This window comes from Carassius auratus, chromosome 29 (genome assembly GCF_003368295.1).
Source record: "Carassius auratus strain Wakin chromosome 29, ASM336829v1, whole genome shotgun sequence".
Classification (NCBI taxonomy): domain Eukaryota; kingdom Metazoa; phylum Chordata; class Actinopteri; order Cypriniformes; family Cyprinidae; genus Carassius; species Carassius auratus.
Window position 1 is genome coordinate 4,301,555 of NC_039271.1, and position 26,885 is coordinate 4,328,439.

At 40.2% G+C, this 26,885-nt stretch overlaps 1 protein-coding gene and 2 long non-coding RNA genes across 6 annotated transcripts in view; all 3 read left to right on the forward strand.

Annotated features, from left to right (window-relative positions):
- The first annotated feature begins 4,728 nt into the window (after positions 1-4,728).
- Positions 4,729-26,885, forward strand: part of LOC113048471 (B-cell receptor CD22-like) — a 1,131,192-nt gene continuing 1,109,035 nt past the window's right edge. For 2 of the 3 annotated variants that reach the window (XM_026210292.1, XM_026210294.1), the window contains exons 1-7: positions 4,730-4,903; positions 5,140-5,198; positions 5,362-5,727; positions 5,871-6,194; positions 6,292-6,555; positions 13,273-13,536; positions 18,868-19,131. In XM_026210292.1, the coding sequence (XP_026066077.1) occupies positions 5,150-5,198; positions 5,362-5,727; positions 5,871-6,194; positions 6,292-6,555; positions 13,273-13,536; positions 18,868-19,131 (1,531 nt within the window). In that variant the 5' untranslated portion in view covers positions 4,730-4,903; positions 5,140-5,149. Of the gene's footprint in view, positions 4,904-5,139; positions 5,199-5,361; positions 5,728-5,870; positions 6,195-6,291; positions 6,556-13,272; positions 13,537-18,867; positions 19,132-26,885 lie in introns of all 3 variants that reach the window. The other variant, XM_026210295.1, reaches the window with a different exon arrangement.
- LOC113048583 (uncharacterized) lies at positions 19,139-20,323 on the forward strand. Its single transcript, XR_003276504.1, has 3 exons — positions 19,139-19,660; positions 19,755-19,807; positions 20,273-20,323. It is a non-coding gene; the product is annotated as an uncharacterized LOC113048583 (long non-coding RNA).
- On the forward strand, positions 20,861-23,053 carry LOC113048578 (uncharacterized). 2 transcript variants are annotated; one of them, XR_003276499.1, is made up of 5 exons: positions 20,861-20,922; positions 21,809-21,917; positions 22,063-22,152; positions 22,681-22,865; positions 22,933-23,053. It is a non-coding gene; the product is annotated as an uncharacterized LOC113048578 (long non-coding RNA). The 2 variants fall into 2 exon arrangements; XR_003276500.1 differs by lacking the exon at positions 22,063-22,152 and adding an exon at positions 22,267-22,330 and having other exon boundaries at positions 22,628-22,865.

Consider the following 26,885-nt stretch of genomic DNA (forward strand, 5'->3'; position numbering starts at 1 on the left):
TTTCCGCTTTTGCAATAATATATGACTATTGTGTTTGACTTCTTGTTTGTCCATAGTTTTTGTATATATATATAATGGTATTTTTTTTTTACACTTTGTATTTGGTACAAAAAGTTAGAATATATATAAATATTTTTCTGTTTCTAGGTAATTGATCTATCTGTTTAAACTATTAATTCGGTCTACTATTTGAGTAAATTATTAACTTGTAAAGAAAACGCATTTGTGCAATTGGAACCATTTACGTTTCCTCGATTTCACACGGAGGGATTTGAGAGACGACGTGTGTGTCTATGGTAAAGACACGATTTTTTTTGAGACTACAAACGTTTTATAAAAGAAACCCCTTTAATGTTGGATCCAATCATCCATCCAAATCAAAATGGCATTTGGATATTATATCATATAAATATGTTATTTGTAATAAAGTAAAAGTAAAATTATTCACGGATATTATTCTGTTAATGTAGCTGTTTGTAACGTCATTTAATTTTTTGATTGACTTTAAAACAGACATTACAAAAATTTAATGTTTAGGTTAATTGAGAAACTGGTGATATTTTACTTTGTTTTCAAAACCCATGTTTTTCCGAAAAGCTAAATTACATTATTAATTTGTTAATTATTTTAAAACCCTTATATTATATTTTGAAGCCCTTTCTAATATGAGATTATAAAAACAAACGTATATAACTGCCCTATTATTATATTGCACTTTGGGGGTTTTGTAGTTCCATCACATACGTTGATACGTTGTTGTTGTTGTTGCAAAAATCACAATTAAAGCAGAAAGGGATTCATATGACTACCCCAAAACCACCCTTACAGAAACCCATTTCAGTTCATATCGGGTGTTGTTCATAGAAGATCTATTGTGGACAAACCATCAAGAGAAGGGAGACTTGATACTCCAAATTTATACATTTTATATGGGAAATAAATTATAATTATCTTTAGTTTTGTAGTAAGGAATATGTATGATTAGATATATTTGATTTATCTCATGTGAATATTCCCATTACAATAATAAAAATATAGCCTTTATAGTCTCATTAAGTCTCATCAAATCACTTTTACTCTATTCAAGCACAAAAATAACAGTTTGGTGTCCTCTGGTGGTGAGTGTTACTTATCGTGATGGTAGAAACGGAAGTGCAGTTTTCTGTCTTCTCCACTAGACGACAGAAGCGACTTCACTTTCAGACTGAAACCTTCAGATTATTGACATGACAAAGGGGTGCTAGTAAAGGGTTATAAAGATGGGCATTTACACCTCATAGACGTTGACTGTATGAATGGAATGTTTAAGATTAATTGGTTCAAATATTTTCTAATAAATAATAATAGTTTTTGGTTTTCATACCCAGAAATATTAAACATGTTGGTGGAATTGATTTTTTTTATAAGGTTGTGATTTCTCAATACAAAACCTCCCTCTCAAATTATAAAAGGTATAGTTATTTTATACTGGAAGCTGATTTATAAATAATTTTACCCCTCATAATTCCCCCACTTGGAACAATTGGTGTATATATATATATATATATATATATATTTTTTTTTTTTGTTGTTGTAATTTTATGAAAAGACTTTCTGTGAAAAATATAATTTTCAATGTGTTCACAAGCAATTACATTTTATATCTGGCTTTTATGTTGAAAACCAGTGTGCTAGATGAAGCTCTTAATTTACCATCTTTTAATTTACCAAACAAATTAATTTGAACTTGTAGGAGCCATGTATACTTCTTAAAGTCAAGGAAATACACTTTAAAACTTGTAATATTTATCCATCCTCTGAACTTCTAAGACATAGATTCAGTATTGATCAACAGAGCCTTTTCTCTAAAGAGGATATAACCTTCGATATTGTCACAAACCACTGTGGAGACGGAGGATTTAGTGCAAGTGAACAGTTTATTTACAAGTGGTAATGTGACAAGGTGTTGTTGACTTCCAGAGCTCTGGAGATAAACACAAGGAGAGTAAGCTTAGGTATGTCACAGTGGATCGCGGTGGGGATATCTGAGGACATAGGAAAGACAGGTAAGTAGAGAGAGGTCGGACACCAGTTCATGGTTGTTAACGGTACCGGACACCAGAGTACTGAGTTGGACGTGTCTTTATCCTGGTGAGTGATTACTGGGTGCAGGTGCTCAGTACTCCAGTGATTGGGATCATGCTTGATGGGAGTCAGGTGTGTTCTAGGATTTCCGGAGGAGGGGGTTTGCGAGGTTCCGGGCATCTGCAGTGGAGGGAGAGAAGGGTTTAAGGAGTGAAATGTGGAATGATGGGTGAATGCGGTATCTGGGAGGTAATTGGAGCCTGTAGGTGACCTCATTGATCTGCCTCTCGACCGTGAACGGACCAATGTAGCATGGACTCAGCTTCCTGCATTGCTGACGGAGACACAGATCCCATGTTGATAGCCAGACTTTATCCCAGGGATGGTAAACTGGAGTGGCGGCATGTCGAACATCAGCAAAGGGCTTGTGTCTCCGTATGGTGCACTGGAGGTTGGATGTGAGCTGAGTCACACACCTGCTGGGACCAGGGAACATAAATCCTCCCTTCTGGGCATCCCAGCGGAGCAGGTTCATGTTGGGTAGCACCTGATGTCCCCTTCATGCTCCACATGATGGGGCTGACAATCATGGCTGGAGGGAGTATAGGTTCGGGGTCCGAAGGAGTGTCCAGGGAATGCAGACGAGAAAAAGCATCAGCCATGCAGTTGTGGTTTTCAGGGTGGTAGGTGATGTTGAAATTGAATCTGGTGAAGAACAGGGCCCAACGGGCTTGCCGGGGATTCAGTCAATGGGCTTCACAGTGATTGCTGATTTTTATGATCAGTGATTACTGTAAAGGGGTGGTTAGCTCCCTCCAGCCACTGTCTCCATTCTTCTATAGTGAGCTTGATCACTAACAGCTCCCTGTTTCCTATGTCGTAATTCTGCTCCGCTGGGGTCAGTTTCCTGGAATAGTAAGCACAAGGCTGGAGGCATGGAGGCTCACAGAAGTGCTGGGAAAAAACGATGTAAAATCGATGTAAACTATGACTGACTTGTGGAGGAATTCCAGGAACACCTAATTCATGAAGCCTTGGAAGATTGAGGGGGCGTTGGAGAGTCCATACGGTATAACGCAGTACTCGTAGTGACCAGAAGGGGTGATGAAGGCTGTTTTTCATTCATCCCCTTTGCGGATTCGAACGCATCAGGCAGCATGTCGACGGCAGAGACCATGGCCTGTGAGGTGGTAAGTGGGTGGAATGCCACAATCAGGTGGGATCGTTGGAGCAACATCAGGCTCAGGGCTCTCGATGAGGGTGGAAGCCACGTGACACCCTGGAGAACTGGACAAGGAAGAGCGGTGAGATAATGTTGATGGCAGAACAGACTCCAACACTGTCAATGACTGCTACTGGGCATCTGGAGGCAGCTGGAGACGGCATAGGGAGATGAAGTTTCCAGAGGAGCCCGAGTCCACCAGGGCTGAAACAGAAAGTTCTCTAATCCGATAGAATCTTCGTAGATTGCCATTGTGCATGGATCCGTGGATTAAGATCTTGACCATAGGAGCTCAGGAGAATTTCTGCCGGAGGAAAATCAGGGAGTGGATGAAGCAGTGAGTGCTGAGAGAAGGTTACCCAGCTAATGCAGAAGATCTACAGGAGCAGGTGACTGGGGACCCAGTTTATTTACAAGTGGTAATGTGACAAGGTGTTGTTTAGAGGATAACTTCCAGAGCTCTGGAGATAAACACATGCAGAGTAAGCTTAAGTATGTCACAGGAGATTGTTGTGGGGATATCTGAGGACATAGGGGAAAAAAAGGTTAGTAGAGAGAGGTCAGGCACAAGTTCATGGTTATGCATATTAGACCGGATACTGGAGTACTGCGTCGGAGGTGTCTTTATCCTGGTGAGTGATTACTGGGTGCAGGTGATTGGTATAAATCCTTGAGAACTTCAGAGTTTAAGAGTGGAAGAAGATTATTTAGTTTATTAGAGACGTTTAAAATATTGGACGACCTGGATAAGTTTTATATTGTATATTGTTTTTTTCTTTTTTCTTTTATAGTGCTCTGTTCTGTAGGACATTAATTAAAGTTTGGTATTGCCTTTTTGTAATTGTGTTTACTGCAAAAACAATTGACGACAAAACATGCTGACAGTTTCAGTACAGATATTGAAAATGACCACAGTTTCTGTTACAAAACAGAATTTTAATGAGGCATAACAGCACATATTACATCCCATAAACAAAGAAGAGGCTAGCTGTTTTATAGAGCTCACCACTATTAAATCTATACTTAATTCTACAGTAATACAGTTACAATGTAAGTATGTGATTAAGTACAAGTTCACCACATGAGCAGCTTGTTTTGCTGACTAAAGTATTTTGAACAAACCTCTTCTGCTTTCGGCTTTGGTCAGTATCATGTGTTAATCTTCAAACTACAATGTTCCTTATTTGAAATAAAGTTTATGACTGTCAAACAACACAAAGCATACTAAGTATTACCGACCCATTATACATTATCTTGATGTAGGTTATGATATCTCAAAAAAAGATTTTTTTTTAATGTTTTCTCATCTTCTGTACATCTTATAATGTCTTGTGATTCGCCACTGAATATTAAAAATTATTCCTAAATCAGCATAAACCCCAGATCTCACAGCACAATTCATGTTTTCAATTTGCAATATATATAAAGAAATGTGTTGAATATTCAGCTTCAGACTGATTTGCATATTTCTCAGCCTGGCTACTGTTACTGAGTTCTGTCTAAAGGAGAAGTGGTGAATCTCTAATATGAGCTAAATTGTGTCGTTTTCACACACAGTTCTCCCTCCGTTCAGTGTAGAAGCGTCAGCTTGAGCTCTGTCTTCAACTCTCTTCTCTGGTAAGACATTTACACACAACACACTCAAACTCACACTCACTCCTGTAGCTTTGAATCAGAGAAAGTCTTTTTTTAAATCTAGAGATTTAGAAATAATGAGTTTATACCAGCATAAGAGCTTTAAATTCATACAGGTATATATATATATATATATATATATATATATATATATATATATATATATATATATATATATATATGTATAATATATCTGTTTTTGTTTATTCTGTTGTAAGGTGAATGTAAATGATGGAAACACTGGTGACGTTCCTCCTCACTGGATCTCTGATACAAGGTCTCATTCTTAGATTATTCCTCTGTTTAACAAGATTAATTATTATTATGAAAGCACTTTCATGTGACCTTCATGAGATAAAGAGCAATAAGTTCTGCAGAAGTGTGTTCTGCTTGTATCCTCTGATCGTTTACTTCCTTCGATCTGTTTGTCTTTGTTTTAGGTGTTTTGTGTGGCTTTAATATCAATCTGCTGAATAAAGTAGAAGCTCTGAACGGATCCTGTGTTTTCATCCCCTGCACATTTGATATTGATCAACGATATGAAGCTGACCTCACTAACGGTGCAAAGAGAATGTGGTATAAAGTCAGAAACCCTCACGTTATAGTGTTTGACTCCAGCAGCCCCAACACTGGACTGTTAAAAGGAGAAATATTTGGCACTGCTACACAGAAAAACTGCACCACACGCTTCGATAATGTTGATCAGAGTCATGATGGGTCATATTACTTCAGAATAGAAACCAATGGTGGATTGAAATTTAACTACAGAGGACCTACATACTCTCAAGTTAAAATTGTTGTCTTAGGTGAGAGTCATATTGTTCATGCTGCTTCTATAGTGTGACTGGACATGAAAAATAAATCTACTGTACATTATATATCTTTATTATTTGATATAATAATCCATATGATTTTGTAATATTTGACTGCGTCTCTGTCTGTGTTTCAGGATCTCCCCCCAAACCTACACTGAGTTTCTTTAAGGATCAGCAGAAGGTGATGAAGAAGAAGGTGGAGGTGATTGAGGGAAGTTCAGTGAGTCTGCGCTGCTCTACTAAGATCTTCTGTCCGTCTCGTCCATCATCTCTCACATGGAGCTCGTCTCTCATCGAGAGCGTCACAGGACGACAGTATCAGAACCAAACTGATCTCATCTCTGATCTGAACTTCACTGTTTCTTACCGTCATCACAGAGTCAATTTCACCTGCACTGCAACACACCAGATACAGCAGCAGAACACAACACAAGAGTCTCGTCTGCTACACGTTCAGTGTAAGACAGGAATTATTTCAATCCTTGCTGAATGATCATCTATAATTAGTGCTGTATATCATAAAGTAATCGCCTGAATGATTTTCTCCTCCACTAGATGCTCCTAAAAACACATCGGTGAGGATTAATCCAGCTGGTTTAGTTCTGGAGGGTCGTTCAGTGACTCTGATCTGCAGCAGTGATGCAAACCCAGCAGCGAAGTACACCTGGTACAGAGACACTGAGAGACCTCTGAATCCAGTTCAGACCGGACCAAACCTGACCGTCAACAACACCGACCCGACACACAGCGGACAATACTACTGTACAGCTAAGAACAAACACGGCACACAGACCTCATCAGTGCTGCTGGACGTCCAGTGTGAGTGTTACGAGTACTGTAGGGGTGCAGCCTAATGATTCACTCGATTTCTTGATGCATCGATTACAAACCCTGATGATGCATTGATCTTGAAACATGATTTTTGAAATTGTGAATAGTCGATTTCGGACATTAATAGATTTAAAACGCTGAGATCAAGTGAATTGCGATTTCAATAGCCATTCAATGTTTTCAAAATATATACACATTAAAGTTACTACAAGCACAAATTAAAGGAAAAGCATACACACAATTCTATTGAATGATAAATGCGTTTGTGGCGGGGGAGGCGTGGTTTAGCGAAGTCTGCAACGGGAGCGTGAGTGAAGAGACGAGCGGCGGTAAGTGGTTCAGGTGAGAAATTATTAATAGCTGGATCTCGTTGCAGTGATTGGCGTAGGGAACCAGCATTTAGGCGACGCGACAGCTGGCAGAAGAAGGAGAGAGACTGGGACTCGTAGGAGTGACGAGCTAGAGAGCCGCCAAGCGCGAGAAACAAAGACTGCCAGAGTGAAACGTCTGGTGAAGTGCGCACACCTGTCGCGTTTGTTTATTTTTGTTTTATTCAACTAAATAAAATATCCTACGAGCCCCGTACGCCGACTCTGGTCTCCTTCCTTTTTATTGAACTTAAATCTCTACATTGGTGCTGAAACCCGGGAGGAAGGAGAGAAATACATGCAGACTCCGTCAGGATCATCAACATCGCCATTCGCGGACATCAAAACATCACTCGCGGGCCTGCATCAGGAACAACACAAAGCCCTGCTGGATCTCCGGGCCGATCATGACCGCCGGTTTCAGGCCATAATGCAGGCCCAGCAGGAGGACCGCGAGCTGTTCCGGAGCTTGCTGGACCGGGAGGGGCGGATGAGGACGGCCTCCCCGAGGCGGAGGATCAGCTGGCGGCGTGCTCCAGGGTCGGCGAGCCCCCTCCTTCTGTCTCTCTCTCTCTCTCTCTTCCCCTGTCTCCCCCTCCCCCCCGCCCCGAAATCGGTCCCTCTCCCCAGGTCCCCGCTGGAGGATGGGGATGGAGCCTGCAGCCGGGGTGCGAGGCCCTGCCCGGGGAATGGCTGCACCTCAGCGTGAGGAGCCTTCTGCTGCCTCCCCACGCCAATCCCCTGACCCACTTCCTGCCATTAGGGCGGCGGGGAGGCCTGGGCCGGCCTGCTGGCGTTGCAGGGATCCGGGCCATTTTGTGGATAGGTGCCCAGTTATGGAGGTGGGAACACTGGTCCGGATCCCAGACGTCCCGCAGGCTGTACCAAAATACCAAATACCCGTGAGTATTAAGGGGGGTACCTATCAGGCTTTGGTGGATTCAGGTTGCAACCAGACCTCCATCCATCAAAGCCTGATACAATCCGGGGCATTGGATACGGGCCGCATGGTTAAGGTGAGGTGTGTGCACGGGGATATAGTGGAATACCCCGTAAAAGCCATAGTCATTAAATTTAGGGGCCAAAAACATAGTGTAGAGGTGGCCGTTAGTCCGTGCCTCCGGCATCCGCTAATCTTTCGAACTAATTGGCCCGCGTTTCAGCAATTATTGGGGTGTTTAACAGTTGATGCCGTCGGGGGAAAGAACCGGCCGGGGGGCGGGGCGAGCACGCAGGTGGGAGAATCTGTGCCAGGACCTAGCGGGGTGGTCTCAGGGGAACTGAGCGGCGTGGCGAGGCTAAACCTTTCCAGTCGCGATGACTTTCCCCTGGAACAATCCCAGGACGAAACCCTCAAACACGCCTTCGAGCAGGTCCGTTCTATCGATGGACAGGTCCTCCACCCTGAGCGTCCGCTATCCCCTCCGTATTTTGCCATTATCAAGGACTGGTTGTATCGAGTGACCCGCGACGCTCAGACAAAAGAAGATACAACTCAACTGTTAGTATCCCGGAGCCGTCGGGAAATGCTTTTCCAGACGGCACATTGCAATCCTATTGTAGGGCACTTAGGAGTAACGGCAACACTAAATCGTCTAACAACCCGATTCTTTTGGCCAGGCATTCACGAGAACGTGCGCAGGTGGTGCGCGTCTTTGTCGGGAATGTCAGCTGGTAAACCCACCGGCCACCCCAAAAGTGCCATTGCGCCCTATTCCGCTATTTCAGGTCCCCTTTGAACGAATTCGTATGGACTTCATCGGGCCGTTAGAACGATCGGCACGGGGACATCATTTTGCATTGGTCTAAGTGGATTACGCGACACGATATCCTGAAGCAGTGGCGCTCGGCAACATCTCGGCGAAGAGTGTGGCGGACGCCCTGTTTCGCTTAATCTCCCGCGTGGGAATCCCAAAGGAGATTCTCACGGACCAGGGCACCGCGTTTATGTCACGCACATTAAGCGAATTGTACGGATTGTTGGGCATTAAAGCGTTGCGTACCAGCATCTATCACCCGCAAACGGACGGCCTGGTCGAATGGTTTAATCGCACATTAAAGGGGGGGTGAAATGCTATTTCATGCATACTGAGTTTTTTTACACTGTTAAAGAGTTGGATTCCCATGCTAAACATGGACAAAGTTTCGTTGTACATTTGAAGGAGTATTTCTGTTCCAAAAATACTCCTTCCGGTTTGTCACAAGTTTCGGAAAGTTTTTTTCGAGTATGGCTCTGTGTGACGTTAGATGAAGCGGAATTTCCTTATATGGGTCCTAAGGGCACATCTGCCGGAAGAGCGCGCGCTCCCGTAGAGCAGAGCACTGAGAGCACAACAGACGTTCACTGATCAGAGCGAGAGCGTCGCGAAATGTCACAAAAGGAGTGTGTTTTTGGTTGCCAGGGCAAGACAACCCTGCACAGATTACCAAAAGAGAAACAGCATTAAGGGACCAGTGGATGGAGTTTATTTTTACAGAGCATCAACGGAGTTGTGCAAGTTTTTTTGTTTGTTCCCTGCATTTCGAAGATGCTTGTTTTACAAACAAGGCCCAGTTTGACGCCGGATTTGCACATCGTTTATTTCTTAAGGATAATGCAGTCCCAACGAAAAAGGGTCACGATCGTGTGTTGGAACCGCATGCAGTGAGTAAAACGGCTTCAAACATCTCTGTGTTGTTAACTTAGCTATTGGCGCGTAAGCACATACAGTAAACAACATGCAATGTTGTCATCAAACTGCACGAGTAAAACTGCTTCAAATATCTCTGTGTTGTTAACTTGGCTATCGGTGCGTAAGCACATCAAGTAAACAACATGCGAGGTTGTCATCAAACTGCACTTTCCACATGTACAGCTTATCAAAAACCGCTAAGCAAATAAATACAGTTTCAGTACATACCACATAGAGACGTTGTTGCTGATGCTGCTCTTGTTAAATTTCAGCCTCCTGATCTGTTTCTGGATCATAAATATACGCTGAATCTGACTGTTAGCCATGGTTTGTTTGGGATGATGTTTTTTTCCTCGGGGTAAAGTCACAGCTTCCAAATGCTCTCAACGCAAAAGCCCACTGGCGCTCGTGATTCTTTAGCTCCACCCACACGTCATGCCTCCAGCCGGTCGTGTTTTTCCATGAAAAATTGGTACAGACTATCTTTCTCTTATGAATATAATAAAACTAAAGACTTCGTACCGAACTCCGGAAGTTCGTACAAGAAGACGCGAAAAATTGGGACTGTGAAATTCAATACGTCCTGGACCTGCGCGCAAAACTCCATACACTGGGGCGGCTCTCTGGAGAATTTGCTTCAGGCCCAGGACAGACAAAGCCAGCTGTATAACCGGGGGACTAAGCTGCGAGAATTTGCACCGGGAGATAAAGTGCTCGTATTACTGCAAACCTCTAGCTCCAAATTATTAGCCAAGTGGCAAGGACCCTTTGAGGTCACATGACAGATAGGAGATCTCAATTATGAGGTAGTACGAACAGATAGAGGCGACTCACGGCAAATCTACCACCTCAACCTCCTTAAAAAATGGAGCGGGGAGGAGTCAGTGTTGCTAGCGACAGCAGTGAGTGAGGAGGAGGATCTCGGACCAGAAGCGATTATTTAAGAAACACCTCTCGCACTGGCCCTAGGAGGGGACCACCTCTCGCCCTCGCAGCTCACTGACATTGCACATTTGCATGTAGAATTTGCGGATGTGTTTTCGCACCTACCTGGTCGTACGGACCTGATTCAGCACCACATTGAGACAGAGCCGGGTCGTAATTCGCAGCCGGCCATATAGATTGCCTGAACACAAGAAAAAGGTAGTTCATACTGAATTAGAGGCCATGCTGGAGATGGGTGTAATCGAGGAGTCACACAGTGATTGGCCGATCCCGATAGTGTTGGTACCTAAAACAGATGGCTCGGTACGGTTCTGTGTAGACTATCGTAGGGTGAATGCAGTATCTAAATTTGATGCTCATCCAATTCCGCGAATTGACGAGTTGCTTGATCGGTTAGGTACGGCTCGCTTTTACTCGACATTGGACTTAACAAAGGGATATTGGCAGATCCCCTTATCTCCCATGTCCAAAGAAAAGACAGCCTTCACCACGCCGTTTGGATTACACCAATTTGTTACACTTCCTTTCGGCTTGTTTGGGGCCCCGGCTACGTTTCAGCACCTCATGGATCGAGTGCTGCGGCCCCATGCTGCATATGCCGCAGCCTACCTGGATGATATTATCATCTATAGTGGGGACTGGCAGCGGCATATGGAGCATGTGAGGGCGGTCCTCAGGACGCTGAGACGGGCGGGGCTAACGGCCAACCCGAAGAAGTGTGCAGTTGGGCGGGTGGAGGTAAAGTATCTGGGATTCCACTTGGGCCACGGGCAGGTGTCTCCCCAAATTGATAAGACGGCAGCAATTGCAACCTGCCCCAAGCCCAAGACCAAAAAGGAGGTGAGGCAGTTCTTGGAGCTGGCGGGATATTACAGGAGGTTTATTCCTCATTATTCGGACCTCACCAGCCCGTTGACTGACCTCACTAGTGCCTCACTAGGTGCCAGATACGGTCCAGTGGACGGAGCAGTGCCAACAGGCCTTTACCCGAGTTAAGGCTGCCCTGTGTGGCGGGCCGCTCCTGCACTCTCCTAATTTTGCTCTCCCCTTTTTCTTGCAGACTGACGCATCGGTCCGCACGGTGCTGTACATTAGTCAAAAGCTTTCGAAGAGAGAGACTAAGTACAGCACCATAGAGAAGGTCATCAGGTGGGCGGTTCTCACCCTTCGCTACTATCTCCTGGGATGGGAGTTCACCCTCTGCTCGGACCACGTGCCCCTCCAGTGGCTCCACCGCATGAAGGATACCAATGCGCGAAACACCCGTTGGTATCTAGCTTTACAGCCATTTAAGTTCAAGGTGATTCACAGGCCTGGGGCGCAGATGGCTGTGGCCGACTTCCTCTCTAGGAATGGGGGGGGGGGGGGGCTGCAGGCCAGATGGCTCCCCGGCCTGAGTCAGGCGGTGGGGGTATGTGGCGGGGGAGGCGTGGTTTAGCAAAGTCTGCAACGGGAGCGCAAATGAAGAGACGAGCGGCGGTAAGTGGTTCAGGTGAGAAATTATTAACAGCTGGATCTCGTTGCAGTGATTGGCGTGGGGAACCAGCATTTAAGCGGTGCGACAGCTGGCAGAAGAAGGAGAGAGATTGGGACTCGTAGGAGTGACGAGCTAGAGAGCCGCCAAGCGCGAGAAACAAAGACTGCCAGAGTGAAACGTCCGTGAAGTGCGCGCACCTGCCGCGTTTGTTTATTTTTGTTTCATTCAACTAAATAAAATATCCTACGAGCCCCGTACGCCGACTCCGGTCTCTTTCCTCTTTATTGAACTGAAATCTCTACAGTGTTTAAACAATGTCGTTAAACTGAATGTGCAAAGGCAACTGTTAAAATAACCACAGCATTAAAAACAACATGTACCCGCCGTACCTCAAATAGCTATCACAGAATATAATTGCAACAATATAACATTTTTAACACAAATAAAGTGGTTGTACTGTTAATATAGATTTCATTTAACGTACAATTTTATTAAATGGTTTAAAATAATACATATTTTGTTGTATTTAGGAAAAAGTTGTCTCCCCCAAATTCATATCTGTGGTGTTACAACAATGGATGTCGCCCCTATAGTAAAAGGGCAAATTCTATTTGAACTACTTCCTGTGTGTAAAGGTCATTGCAGGTGCTGGTTGATATGAGAGCTGCATGGGGAGTTCATTATTTTTTATTAATTTTCTTAAAGTTAACTCAACTTTTGACAATTTCATGTGTCACACTTTATTAGTGTATGTGGTGTTTTGTTGATAACTTGCAGATGTGACATATTTTAATTTTGATAATTACATATTAATATTTCCAAAATTTTATTAAATTACTATAGATTCTGTGTCGTTACCAGAAAAGACAGAACATAGAATCCATTGCTATTCGCACTTAGTGTAATTAGCTACTATCGCTATTAACACTAAGTGCACTTAGTGCTGCCCTTAAATAATCCTTAGAATGCACTTAAAGAATGCAGAATCAAATTATTAATTGAATAGAACTGAACCGTGAACTGAATTGAATTGAATTGTTATGAATTTGCAAAATCATATTGTTTCGCTGTCTACCCAAAGATTCACAGCCCTAATTACAAGTCTTTACTCATACAAATATTCAAAAGATTTAAAGTTACTTGTTTTGCTCAGTGTAGCATTACCAACCTTTATACTGCATATAATAGATCTAAAATATGACTATATATTGTGTCTGCCTACATTTTTTTTTTATTCTTTTAGATGCACCTAAAAACACATCTGTGAGGATAAATCCAACTAGTTTAGTTCTGGAGGGTCGTTCAGTGACTCTGATCTGCAGCAGTGATGCAAACCCAGCAGTGAACTACACCTGGTACAGAGACACTGAGAGACCTCTGAATCCAGTTCAGACCGGACCAAACCTGACCATCAACAACACCGACCCGACACACAGCGGACGATACTACTGTACAGCTGAGAACAAACACGGCACACAGAACTCATCAGTGCTGCTGGACGTCCAGTGTGAGTGTTACGAGTCTTTACTAACTTTTACATTTAATTTACACACACACACACACACACTAAATACTAAGAAAACCGCCTTTGAAGTTGTCAAAATTAATTATTAGAAATGCATATTACTAATCAAAAATTAAGTTTTGATATATGTAGGGAAATTTACTAAACATGTTAATGGAACATGATCTTCACTTAATCTATAATTTTGACCTATAAAGTGTTTTTTTTTTGCTATTGCCAATAAATATACACTGAACAAAATTATTAATGCAACACTTTTGTTTTTACCTGACCTCAAAGATCTATGACTTTTTCTATGTACACAAAATGCCTATTTTACTCAAATATGGTCCACAAATCTGTCTAAATCTGTGTTAGTGATCTCTTCTCCTTTGCCAAGATGATCCATCCACTTCAAAGGTGTGGCATATCAAGATGATGATTAGACAGCATGATTATTGCACATGTGTGCCTTAGGCTGGCCACAATAAAAGGCCATTCTAAAATGTGGAGTTTTATTTTATTGGGGGGTTTGGTCAGTATCTGCTGTGACCACCATTTTTCTCACGCAATACATTTTTTTCGCATTGATCAGGTTGTTGATTGTGGCCTGTGGGATGTTGGTTCACTCCTCTTCAATGGCTGTGTGAAGTTGCTGGATATTAGCAGGAAATGGAACACGCTGTTGTATACGTCGATCCCGAGCATCACAAACATGCTCAATGGGTGATGTGTCCGGTGTGTATGCTGGCCATGCAAGAACTTGGATGTTTTCAGCTTTCAGGAATTGTGTACAGATACTTGCAACATTGGGCTGTGCATTATCATGCTGCAACATGAGGTGATGGTTGTGGACGAATGGCACAACAATGGCCCCATGTTGCAAGGATCTGCACACAATCCTGAAAGCTGAAAACATCCCAGTTCTTGCATGGCCAGCATACTCCCCGGACACGTCACCAATTGAGCATGTTTGAGAAAAGATTTAATATTTGAGAGAAACATTTGAGAGTTCAGCTCATGAAAAAAAGAGTTGTGTTTATAATTTTGTTCGGTATAGTGCCTGTGTATACAAATTAAATTACTACAAACACAAATTAATAGAGACATTGAACAGTGTCTGTGCTTTGCAACTCATCTTCACGCGCAGCACCATTTACCACCTGTGACTGTCACAGGATTGTGCTCACGCTCAGTTCGTCTCACTGACACATTTTTTGAGCAGCTGATGTGTGATCTCTCTTTAGTACTCATGGCCAGTAATGCTAAAGTGAAGCAGTTTTACTTTTCTGTAGTTTTTCAATGGCTCTCATTCACACCGAAGTCTGCGCATTTATTGCATGAACAGAGCAAAAAATGTAAGTGTCTAAATCATACACACAGCTCCACTGAATGATAAATGTGTTTTAACGATGTAATTAAACCGAATGTACAAAGGAAAGTTTTAAAATAACCACAGCATTAACATCAACCTTGAAATAAGAGTGTGAGGTTTATCTGATAATCAGATGCATGAAAGTAGTGTTTGTTGCTGGTTTATTCTTATTTTGTGGTGTCAAGTAGTGTCCCTCTACTTAACAACAGTTGAAATAAACTTTAAATAGCAATAAATCATGAAATGTTTGTATTCTGTAGGGTAAACACAATTTGTGCTCTGTTACATTTTTGTATTAAAATACATATTTAAAACGAGTTTGAGAGATTGCATTTGTATCAAAATATCCATTCCCGCTGTACCTCAAAGAGCTATCACGGAATATAATTGCAACAATATAACATTTTTAACACAAATAAAGTGGTTATATACTGGCAATATATATTTTATTTAACATGTACAATTTTATTAAATTGTTTTAAATACATATTTTGTTGTATTTAGGAAAGATGTTGTCGTCCCCAAATTAATGTCTGTGGTGTTCCAACAATGGATGTAAAAGGGAGAATTCTATTTGAACTACTTCCTGTGTGTAAAGGTCATTGCAGATGCTGGTTGATCTGAGAGCTGCATGGGGAGCTCATTCTTTCTTATAAATTTTCTTAAAGTTAGCTCAATTTCTGATAATTTCATGTGTCACACTTCATTATTGTCTGTAGTTTTATGTTGATAACCTGCAGATGTGACATATTTAAATATAAATGTTGATATTTACATACTTATTAATATTTTCAAAATGTCCCCAGATCTTAAAATCATCATGACCTCTATTTCAGAAAAGTCTGGGTTTGGGCTGATTTGTCTGTGGTGTTCTGTCTTTCCTGGTAACAACACAGACTCTATAGTAACTTGCAATATGAAGTCTGTGCTGTTACTTCAAAATGTATCTGAAATTTGTTCCGCCTGGCTGAGGTCAGCCTAAAAAGACACTCAAGACAGTTGAAAGAATGCTGCTGCGTCTCGTCATGGAAGCGTATAATTTTCATGTGCTATTAAGCCTTGCCACCTGCCAATTTAACCATTCAAAATATTTTAAAGCATTAAAACACAAGACACTGAAAAGCCTAAAAGAGTTGCTGGTTACTTGCGTACTGTGTTCTTTGCGCACACGGAGAGAGAGCAGCATCTCGCAACACTGAACCGACCTCTCCTTTGCAATGTTCTCTTTTAAGTTCCTCCTGCACCTGAACGAACAAATTGCAGTTTAAACAAACAAAAAAGGATGTGTAGAGCCCAATTCAGCACCGCAGTGTTCTGCTGTTCAGGCTCACGCAGAGAGGCGTTTCAAAACACTTGAACGCTGAATTTGTCTGTTTTTGCTCTTGTACCGACATATACATAAAAAAAAAATATGTGAAAATACCCGTCCTGGATAATATGTTTGAAAAAACTGTTGGTTATGTCTTAAGTGAAAGTAAACAGTTTAGAAAAAAAATCTTATATATATTATATTGGAAGCATTCATTGTCTCTTAAAGTGACCGCGCCTAATTTAGCTACTAGCTGCTGTAATGTTAATCCAATGAAAGAAAAATGAAAAAATGTAATTAAAATGAAAGAACCACACTAAAGCTGTGGATTATAATAATTTTTCGTTGGCAAAATACAGCGAAACAGACGATTTGGTGTCTAAAATGTAAGTCACTTGATATTAAGTTCTTTTTTTTTAAACTGTACGCTGAATAAAATCATCACATTTGTAATTATGCTAATATTTGGAGAAAAACGGCACTCTGTGTGTAATATTGGTTAACATATTAAAATTATATAAATATGAAATATATACAGGGGCATATTTGAATTCTGAGGCATTAAGACTAAATCTCGTGCACAAGTCTAACCTACTAGACTATGTCACATAGTGCATGCATGCACAGAATGGGTGTGTTTTTGTTTGTTTTTTGTAAAGTGAGATGCATACTCGATAATATCAGATCGTTAAATCAACAATTACTATATCATAGACTACATATAACGCACAACCTATAGCACTGACCCGATCGGGCAAGTGACCGTTCTGTCTACTGTCCCGAGCGTCATTCACACTAGCCTCGGGCAATCGGGCAGTCCTTATTGTTGAGCCCTGAAAGGGCCCCTCAAGAGGTAAAGCCCAGGGGCCCCTTATAGTCTTAATGTGGCCCTGCGTCTGTCGTCTCGAAGTCGTTTGAAAAACTGGTTCTGGCTTATCTGAAGGACATCCCTTGACCCTTAACTGGACCCCCTGTAGTTTGCTTACTGAACATACAGGTCTGTGGATGATGCAATCAACATGGGATTGGACTTTCTTTCTGCAACATCTGGACAAAACAGGCACTCGTGTGAGGATCCTGTTTGTGGACTTTAGTACGGCTTTCATCACCATCATCCAAACAGCCCTTCAGACCAAACTGACCCAGCTCTCTGTTCCTAGCTCTATCTGTCAGTGGATCACCAGCTTTCTGACAGATAGGCAACAGTTAGTGAGACTGGGGAAATTCACATCAAACAGCTGCTCCACCAACACTGGCGCCCCTCAGGGATGTGTTCTCTCCCCTCTGCTCTTCTCCCTTTACACCAACGACTGCACCTCTAAAGACCCCTCTGTCAAGCTCCTAAAGTTTGCAGATGGCACTACAGTCATCTGCCTCATCCAGGACGGTGATGAGTCTGCTTACAGACAAGAGGTTGAGCAACTTTGTGTCTGGTGCAGTCTTAACCTGGAGCTGAACACAGCTCAAAACAGTGGAGATGATTGTGGACTTTAGGAGAAACCGCCCTGCACTCCCCCCACTCACCATCATGAACAGCACTGTGGCTGCAGTGGAGTCATTCAGATTCCTGCGAACCACCATCTCTCAGGACCTGAAGTGGGACAATCACATTGACTTCATTGTGAAAAAGGCCCAACAAAGGATGTACTTCCTTTGCCAGCTGAGGAAGTTTAACCTGCCACAGGAGTTGCTGAAACAGTTCTACTCAGCCGTCACTGAGTCTGTCCTGTGTACTTCTATAACTGTTTGGTTTGGCTCAGCTAAAAAATCAGACATCAGTAGACTACAGAGAACTGTTCGGACTGCTGAAAGGATTATTGGGGCCCACCCTTCAAAAACTGTATACATCCAGAGTGAGGAAAAGGGCTCATAAAATCACTCTGGATCCCTCACATCCAAGTTACCCCATATTTGAACTTTTGCCATCTGGCCGGCGCTTCAGAGCCACAAATACCAGAACAGTCAGGCACAAGAACAGATTCTTCCCCCAGGCAATCCACATCATTAAGAGTTAAATGTTCCCCACTTGTGCTTATGCAATAAAAATGTGCAAAATCCTTATATTTATTTGTTACCCCTCCATCCTAGTACACATCCTGCATCTTACTCAATCCTATTCCATTATCATTTATAGCACAATTGTTTATACACTTATTTATTTGCCTCATTTTTTTTGTCTGTCTGTTGGTATCTCTGTGTACTGGAAGCTTATGTCACTAAAACATATTTCTTGTATGCGCAAGCATTCTTGGCAATAAAGCTCTTTCTGATTCTGATTCTGATTTCTGATTTTGATTCTGATTTATTTCTTATAGCAAATTCAATAATTCCTTGTAAGTAAAATAATAATGATGATAATACAAACATACATAAAATTATGACATTTCTGCCACTTCTGAAATGATGGCTATGCCCCTGGTGTGACAGAATGTTAGCCTATACTTAATTATTTTTAAGCTCTTTTTTAAAATCGTGGCATAAAATATGTTATGGCATCATTAAACCAACATCTAACAATGGAAAAAAGTTTTTTTTCTGTAACCTATGATTCTCTAACCATTTAGGCTGCTGTGTAATTTGCCCCTTGACTAAGCATTTAAAAAATATTACTATATATTGTGCCTGCCTATATTTTTTTCTATTCTTTTAGATGCTCCTAAAAACACATCTGTGAGGATAAATCCAGCTGGTTTAGTTCTGGAGGGTCGTTCAGTGACTCTGATCTGCAGCAGTGATGCAAACCCAGCAGTGAACTACACCTGGTACAGAGACACTGAGAGACCTCTGAATCCAGTTCAGACCGGACCAAACCTGACCATCAACAACACCGACCCGACACACAGCGGACGATACTACTGTACAGCTGAGAACAAACACGGCACACAGAACTCATCAGTGCTGCTGGACGTCCAGTGTGAGTATTAAAGGGGACATCAGATGCAAAATTCACTTTTACATGGTGTTTGCATATAAATGTGTCTTAGCAGTGTGATGAAACAACTTTTCCTACAGTGATAAAAATCCTTATTTTTAATCCCCAAAAACAAAAAAAGTCTCAATTATTGAAACTTTTAAATTTTCTGAGCAATATGACATCATATCGCTCAACCCTTGCCCACGACTGCTGACAGATGGTCACATATTCGCATATTTCTGAATGCAATGGAGGAACCAGAACAGGCAGATTAAGTGGTGAATGAAAATACGTGCTTTAATTTAGAAACATGGAACACGGGATGAATTCTCCGGTACGCCGGAGGAAGTTTGAGGCGGACTGCCACTGGACTAAGAATCTTAGTGAAAGGAAATGGGCCAATAAATTTGGGAGCATGTTTATTCAACAAGTCCTCCAACTCATACGACCGTATGGGTCGTTTGTCACTATCCATAAATACGACCCACACGAGCGTTCTCTAAATTAGCGCCCCTATTGGCAACAGGAGGTATGATAAATGAACTTTCGCCTAAATGCATTGTGGGTTTATTTTAACATGTTCGCTATTTGCGTTTTGAATTGTTTGATTTAAACTTTCCCAGATGTTCGTGGATTTTGATGATATGGATTTTAGATGACTTCGAGACATGTACAGGTAAGGTTTTCTCCCGTCTCATAAAGTAGTCGATCGTTTATGAATAATATGAGTTTTTATTTTCAAATCGATACTGGACACTGTATGTCCTATTAAACCAGTTTGACGTTCAAATCATTTAATCGAAATCTGCAGCTTTATAAAGTTAGTTTTCATTGTGATATTCGTTTGAAATTCGCCTGTGGTGGAAAGAGGTCATGTAAAAGTCGCGCATTTACCATGTTTTTACCATAGTAACATGTCGCTGAACCATGTCACGTGTTATAAAACCTCAGTAACCACAACTCAATGTATCTCCCGTCATAACTGTAGTTTTACTTTGGTATTTGTAGTATAAACACGTTACCATGCTTTTCACCACAGTAACTGTGCTTATTGTGTACTCTTTAGTTAAGTAACACATTTGCCATGCCTTTAATACCTTTTTGTAATGTAATTGTGATTCAGTGTTTTTTTTCTTTTCAGTTTTGCAGTTTCTTCATATCACATACATCTCCAGCTCCTACAACAACATTCAGTGTCCAGCAGCTCTTTATGATGCTCTCTCTCTCTCTCTCTCTCTCTCTCTCTCTCTCTCTCTCTCTTTCTCTCTCTCTCTCTCTCTCTCTCTCTCTCTCATTTTCCTTTCCTATTTTTCTGAACTGTAATTCATAAATAAGTCACACATATTTTTCTTTCTTTCTCTTGTTCATCATGGCATATTTTCACAGCTCAGAATCAGATTTTGATCAGTTCTTGTATTAACAGGGAACTTGTACTCGAAGCTCAACTTGAAGAAGTTTCCAGTGAAGATGAAGTCCTTCAAAGGTTCGACACAGGTAATGTTGAAGATATGTAGTTATAACTGATTTACTTTAATTAATTTATCCTTACTTTATGTTAATAACCTTCCTTATAGTCCTTCCTTTCAAATATTTTGTTCACAGATCATTTCTAACACACTGTCTAAACATGTATGTATTAAAACAACAACAACAACTTGTTACTTTTTCTTTATTCCAGCTGAAAAGGAAGACCATGGGCCTGTCAAACCTTGTTTGTGGAGAGGGATGAATTTGACCATCTTGTGTGTTTACGGAGAAGACCAAAAGCTGCTAAGGCAGATATTTCCAGAGGTACGTCTGTGTTGATCTGAGCACCTCGACAGAACTTTACTGCAGTTACATTTTGCACCGAATTTTATGTTTTTTACTTTTTTAAATACCACACGACCCCATCAGTACAAACCCTGTGTTATGTCAAAGTATTAATAATTCAAACAATTTCAGCAAATTCATATGATATTGTACAAGCGTACTCTCCAGCTTTTCCTCCTGCTGTCATTGACCATCGTTATATCCTAAAGTTTATATTGAGTCCACTGTATTCTTTATTAGCACCGTCTTAACCCGTTCTAACAGTACATGATATCTGTCCGCACCTCACAGTCTGCCTTTATTTCCATGTTGATTTTAATTGAACACGTCTGTTTAAAAGCAAGTCAGGAAATGCTGTGTAACTTGTCATGTGACACATCAGATCTTCAGTTAATTTGGCCAAATTAGATCATTTAAGGCTGTTCACACCAAGAATAGTAACTACAATAACTATTTTAGCATCCACACCAACATCAACCAATGATAAAGTTATGTTTATTAATATACACACTGCAGCGACGTTGATGTCTGCCACTTTAAATGATCAAGCTTTTGAAATGTGCATTTTGATTGGCTGTTTAATGTTCATCAGCTGGAAAATATATTCCACTGATGTTGTTCCTCTGTGTCATTAAGTATGGACTCATCCTTGGTATGAAGAGGTCTTTAAACTGCTTACAACAATCCTGCTGCATGTTATAGTGTAGAAAATAATTGAGAATAATATAGCTTGAAGATACAGCTTTCTTCCCTCTCATTTTGTTAAACTCAAACGCAAGATTTTGCCTTTCTTTGCTTGTTTGTCTTCATCTTAGTCCTTTACTCTCTCCACTCACTCACACATTCTCTCTTGCTCTGTTGTAAGGTACAAACAGAGCGGATGGTTGCATGATGGCCTCTTTCAGGTTTGTCAACTGAATGTCTACTAGTGTGGCTCAGCAAGTTCCTGTCATGATCAGCCCTCTCCAAGAAAGGTTTGTAGAAAATTGTAATCAATATTCATTTAATCCTCTAACCTGAATCTTTTGGTGAATTTACTTAATTATATCTGTCTTAATTCATATGTAATAAGCAATAGTAATTAAACATGGGGTTAATAGACATATTTTTGTTTTACAGCTGAAGAGCAAAAACACAAAGAACATCAGTCCTGTTGGGGATGAGGAATGAACATGGCTCTATTGTGCCCAAACAGAAAAGAGTGAAAAGGTGCTCATCCCCATTGATGTGTCTGTATTCAAGCAATGCATTAGTACAGCATATGATGTTGATCTCTATTCAAGTCAGCAATTATCATTTTTCACATATACATCTTTTTATAAGTCCTAGAATGAACAAATCATCAGGGCATCATTTCTGGAATTTGGGCAGAAAATGACTGAATATGGTGAGTACTGACACCTGCACCTGTATTCACCAAAACTATTTTTCTTATGGACTTACAGTTTTTGAAGGAGGATGAAGTCAGTTGATGGAGAAATGAAGAACGAGATGTGTTGTATATGAAGACTTCAGATGCAAAAGCCTTTAAGTTCTGTATGAAATGTTCTTCTAAGAAGAATTTTAGAAGAAAACTTCAGGTGGAACTTAGATGCCTTTGCATCTGAAGTCTTCATATGTACTATGAGTTTTCAATACATAACTGATTTGTTATGACTGTTTTTATTATTTTCTACTTGTACAGAAAGACTGCAGTAGAAGGAAAGCTGGTACTGAGAACATTTGTCTTCACTCCAGACTAAAGAGAAGCGGGTCTGAGGCCAGAGATGGAGGAGTCAATGGTCACCAAATGCAGCGCTGCAGCCTGAAACTGTGAAGACTGAATTCCCAAACAGCTGTGTGACTGCACAGATGTTACGGCCATAAAAGAAACTTCACAACTGAGAGCCCATACCTCCAACAACCTTCAACAGGAATCAATGGTATGTCCATTACAACAATTCTAAATAATAATAATATATAATTGACACAATGATTTTGTCTCTCCAGGACATCTACGCAAGGTTTTTCTTTTGTTGAGGACCGTCAGAGACTCCAGCCACACGAGCCATGGATTGCTCTCAACATCACCATCAGACAGACATTATCACAGAACCAGCACCAGCAGACTGCAAAACAAGTTCCTTCAACAGGCAATCAGACTGAACTGAACTCGTACCAGTAACACCACACACACACACACACACATACACACACCAGCAGCCTCATACTGTGTGCACTGCACTCTATCAGCTACACTGACTGGACTCTGACTCACTATTATTCTGCAACCTGATATTCTGTTTGCACTAATTCATACTGTACTGAAAGTGAAAGTGACGTGACATACAGTCAAGTATGGTGACCCATACTCAGAATTTGTGCTCTGCATTTAACCCATCCGAAGTGCACACACACAGAGCAGTGAACACACACACACTGTGAACACACACCCGGAGCAGTGGGCAGAGGTATATCTACAGTATACAGTGATTGTTGTTAATTGTTTTCATTTTGTTCTCTCTGTATAGTATAGTATTGCACTATATTTTCTACCTGTATTGAGCTCTTATGTATACGGTTTATATTTTTGATACTGTATATGTGTTGCAAATATATTCAGTACTTGTCATGCTGCAGTTTGCAGAAAAGCATTTTACCACCTGTATACTTGCATTCATGGTATTGTGATAATAAAATGATTTGATTTGAATTGGTCACATGACTTGTTCATCAGTTGTATTGTTGTGCTGGATAACAATTGCAAATTGTTTATGACATTGAAGAAGATCATGATAGAGACATGGATTTGAAGAAAACCAGGAGAGCTCTGATGATGAGAAGGAAACTGGATGTGATTCTTTGGTGCTCAAGACATTTCACCATGCCTTCATCTGGGTTTCTTCATCTGATTAAAATAAAATGGTTTTAATGTAACCCATTTTTATTTCACTTGAATATAATTTGTCTTAATATGCTTCTTTATCTGTCTTTATGCTGCATCCTAGTAAAATATTGCGTATGGTGTTGGATAATCAAGTATGGTGAATATTCTGTACTAGAGATGGTTTTTTGGTAGATACACCATTTAATTTTGTAAACAACACATATAATCACCATGGTTGTTTTGATGAAGACATGAAAATTTAGTAATATTAATGAAATTCAGTTAGATGAAGAGCTGCATTAGAAGAGACTGCATGGACTTCATGCACAACTGAAGGTGATGAATCAAGGAAAGATCAACATGAATCCTGTTCTGTATTATAATGAAGATGTTCATGCACATTACTGATGTCTAGCTCCTGAGCAGGACAAAGATGAGACATTCTTTACAGAGATTTATGAATTAGGTATTTTATATTATGATTCTTTAAATTGCATGAATTGTATGGAACCATAAACTGCACACTGTCACACATTGTCTTACTGAATGACACATTGGCCTTGTCTGATGAAATGTCAGAATATGTATTTGTTGTCTTTGTTTACTATTAGCACTGTATTATTGCTCTTGATCTTATGAAATAAATTGAGCTCTTTCCAAATGGGCACTTATGTTGATTTTCTGGTGTCTTAATTCTAAGATAACTATGACTTCCAACTTACATAATGGTATGCTTTTGAAAAGACAACCTACAAAATGTGTCTCAACAGTTTGTTGCCAATGATGAGAATAGAGCTGTGCATTTTTTTCCTGCCCTTCCATCCCCAGGGGCCCAGTAGAGTCCCCTTGAAGAGCAAAACAATTAACATTCCAAATGGCTGTAAATCAAAATCTGATTATAGTTTCAAAAAGAAAATTGGTAGGACAACTCATTATGCTATGTTTACTAAATAATGTTTGGCACAGCTTTCAAACATTCATAGAAAAGTGCTATACATGTGTTTATAAAAGTACTCTTAGTAAAATAAAAAATGTCAGCCTGCCTCTCACATATGTCATATAACTTTGCACAATAAACATGCTTAGATATCCCTTTGTTTAAAAAAAGAAGTATTTTTCACAATTTCATTATTAAACATTTTAAACTACATTGCCCATAAGCCTTAGCCATTCTATCGATGGAAAGTGAAAGTCATGGCGCTGTTTTTTGTAGTTCAATTAAGTTATGTTCAGGTTTAAGGTTAGGATCTCGGTAAAGAGGTAATTTCACAAAATATAGCAATGCACCATTGTTAACTGAAGGTACTATTGACGTAATAATTACAGCAAAATTTACTTTGCAACATTAAACGTTTTTTAATTTGGGCTAAAAGAAAGTCCAGTCACAGCGAGTCCTCGAGTGCCAAGTGGATTTCAAAGCCAATGAAAATCCAGTTGAGCAGAAGCGACACCCTTACTTGTCCATATACGGCCATTCATGACAGGCTTTTCCGGGTTCTTGTGGTGAATTTATTTTCACCCACTAAATATAAAACTAAAATGACGGATTTGCATTGTGGGGTAAACCTGATTCAGCAATAGATTTGTTGATTACAGTTATTTATTTTCAAACAAGGGCCTCATATTTGCGATTATACACATTCTTTACCCTAATATTAATGTACAATATTTAAGCTCAACATTTTTGCATATACTGTATGAAAAAATAATATTATATTTATATATTTATAGTGTATTAAATGTATACATTTAATCACTTGTGTGTTTTTTGGAGATGTATTTACAATCTTGCAATTTTTTAGCTCTACCAGTTAAACTACAGAAAAAAAGGAAAATAATAATAAAAATAAATAAATAAATACAATTTAAAAAACACAGGGATAATTTTTTTTAGTAATTTCCATATCAGTGTTTATTGATATGTCAAACTTTTCAGACAAACAATGCAAATAACACCATTCTTTCTCTCTAGTTTGTCACTATGAAGAAATAAAAACAAAAAAATAATATATTATTGTGAAATATAACAACTTTTAAAAATTACTGATTGATAAAGTAACTAATAGGTACAGACAGAATTATGTAATAGAAAATCCCTTTAAAACTAAATTGGCTAATATAAAATATATATATAAAATAAAAAAAATGAATAAATAAATAAAAATTGTCAATTTGTTTGCAGAGAAGTTTATAAAATGCCAAATAATATTTTTACAAACCAGGAGTTGCAAGGCACCAGCTGAAATCATATTCTTTTCTTTCATTTAAAAGTGATTAACTAATTAGAAAATATTGTTAAGACTAATATTCACATGATTACCTCTTAATCTCCTGTAATCACTGATCGCTTCTGTTGTGAACATATGCAAGACAAACTAAACGGTTATTAATAATTATATTTTATAAATCATTTTCAGCTGGAAAATGCATTTCTATCATTAAATGACCTTAAAGGTCACACACACACACCACACACACACACACACACACACACACACACACACACACACACACACACACACACACACACACACACAACCACACACACACACATATATATATATATATATGGCATATAGAATACAGTAGGTGGGATGGTGATAGTGACAGAGTGTTCACAGTAGAGATGGGAGTGTGACTAGAGGAGAAATAATACAAGTAGACATGCTAACGACTGAGAGCAGATGTGCCACACAAGAGAGAGTGATGTGGATGCTTTGGAAGGGCTGCTATTGTGGAGAGCTGATGGAGAAGGACTCAGTAATCTGTCAGAAATCCTGCAAGACAGGAAAAAATTGAATTTATAACATGATGAATAAATTAAAACATTGACAACAAATGAAAGTGACGTGACATACAGCCAAGTATGGTGACCCATACTTAGAATTCTTGTTCTGCATTTAACCCATCAAAGTGCACACACACAGCAGTGAACACACACACACGGAGCAGTGGGGATCATTTATGTTACGGTGCCCGGTGAGCAGTTGGGGGCAGCGCAAAAAAAGTCGTATTGCCGGGCCGAGACTCAAACCCACAACTTTATGGTTAAGAGTCAAACTTTCTAAGCACTAAA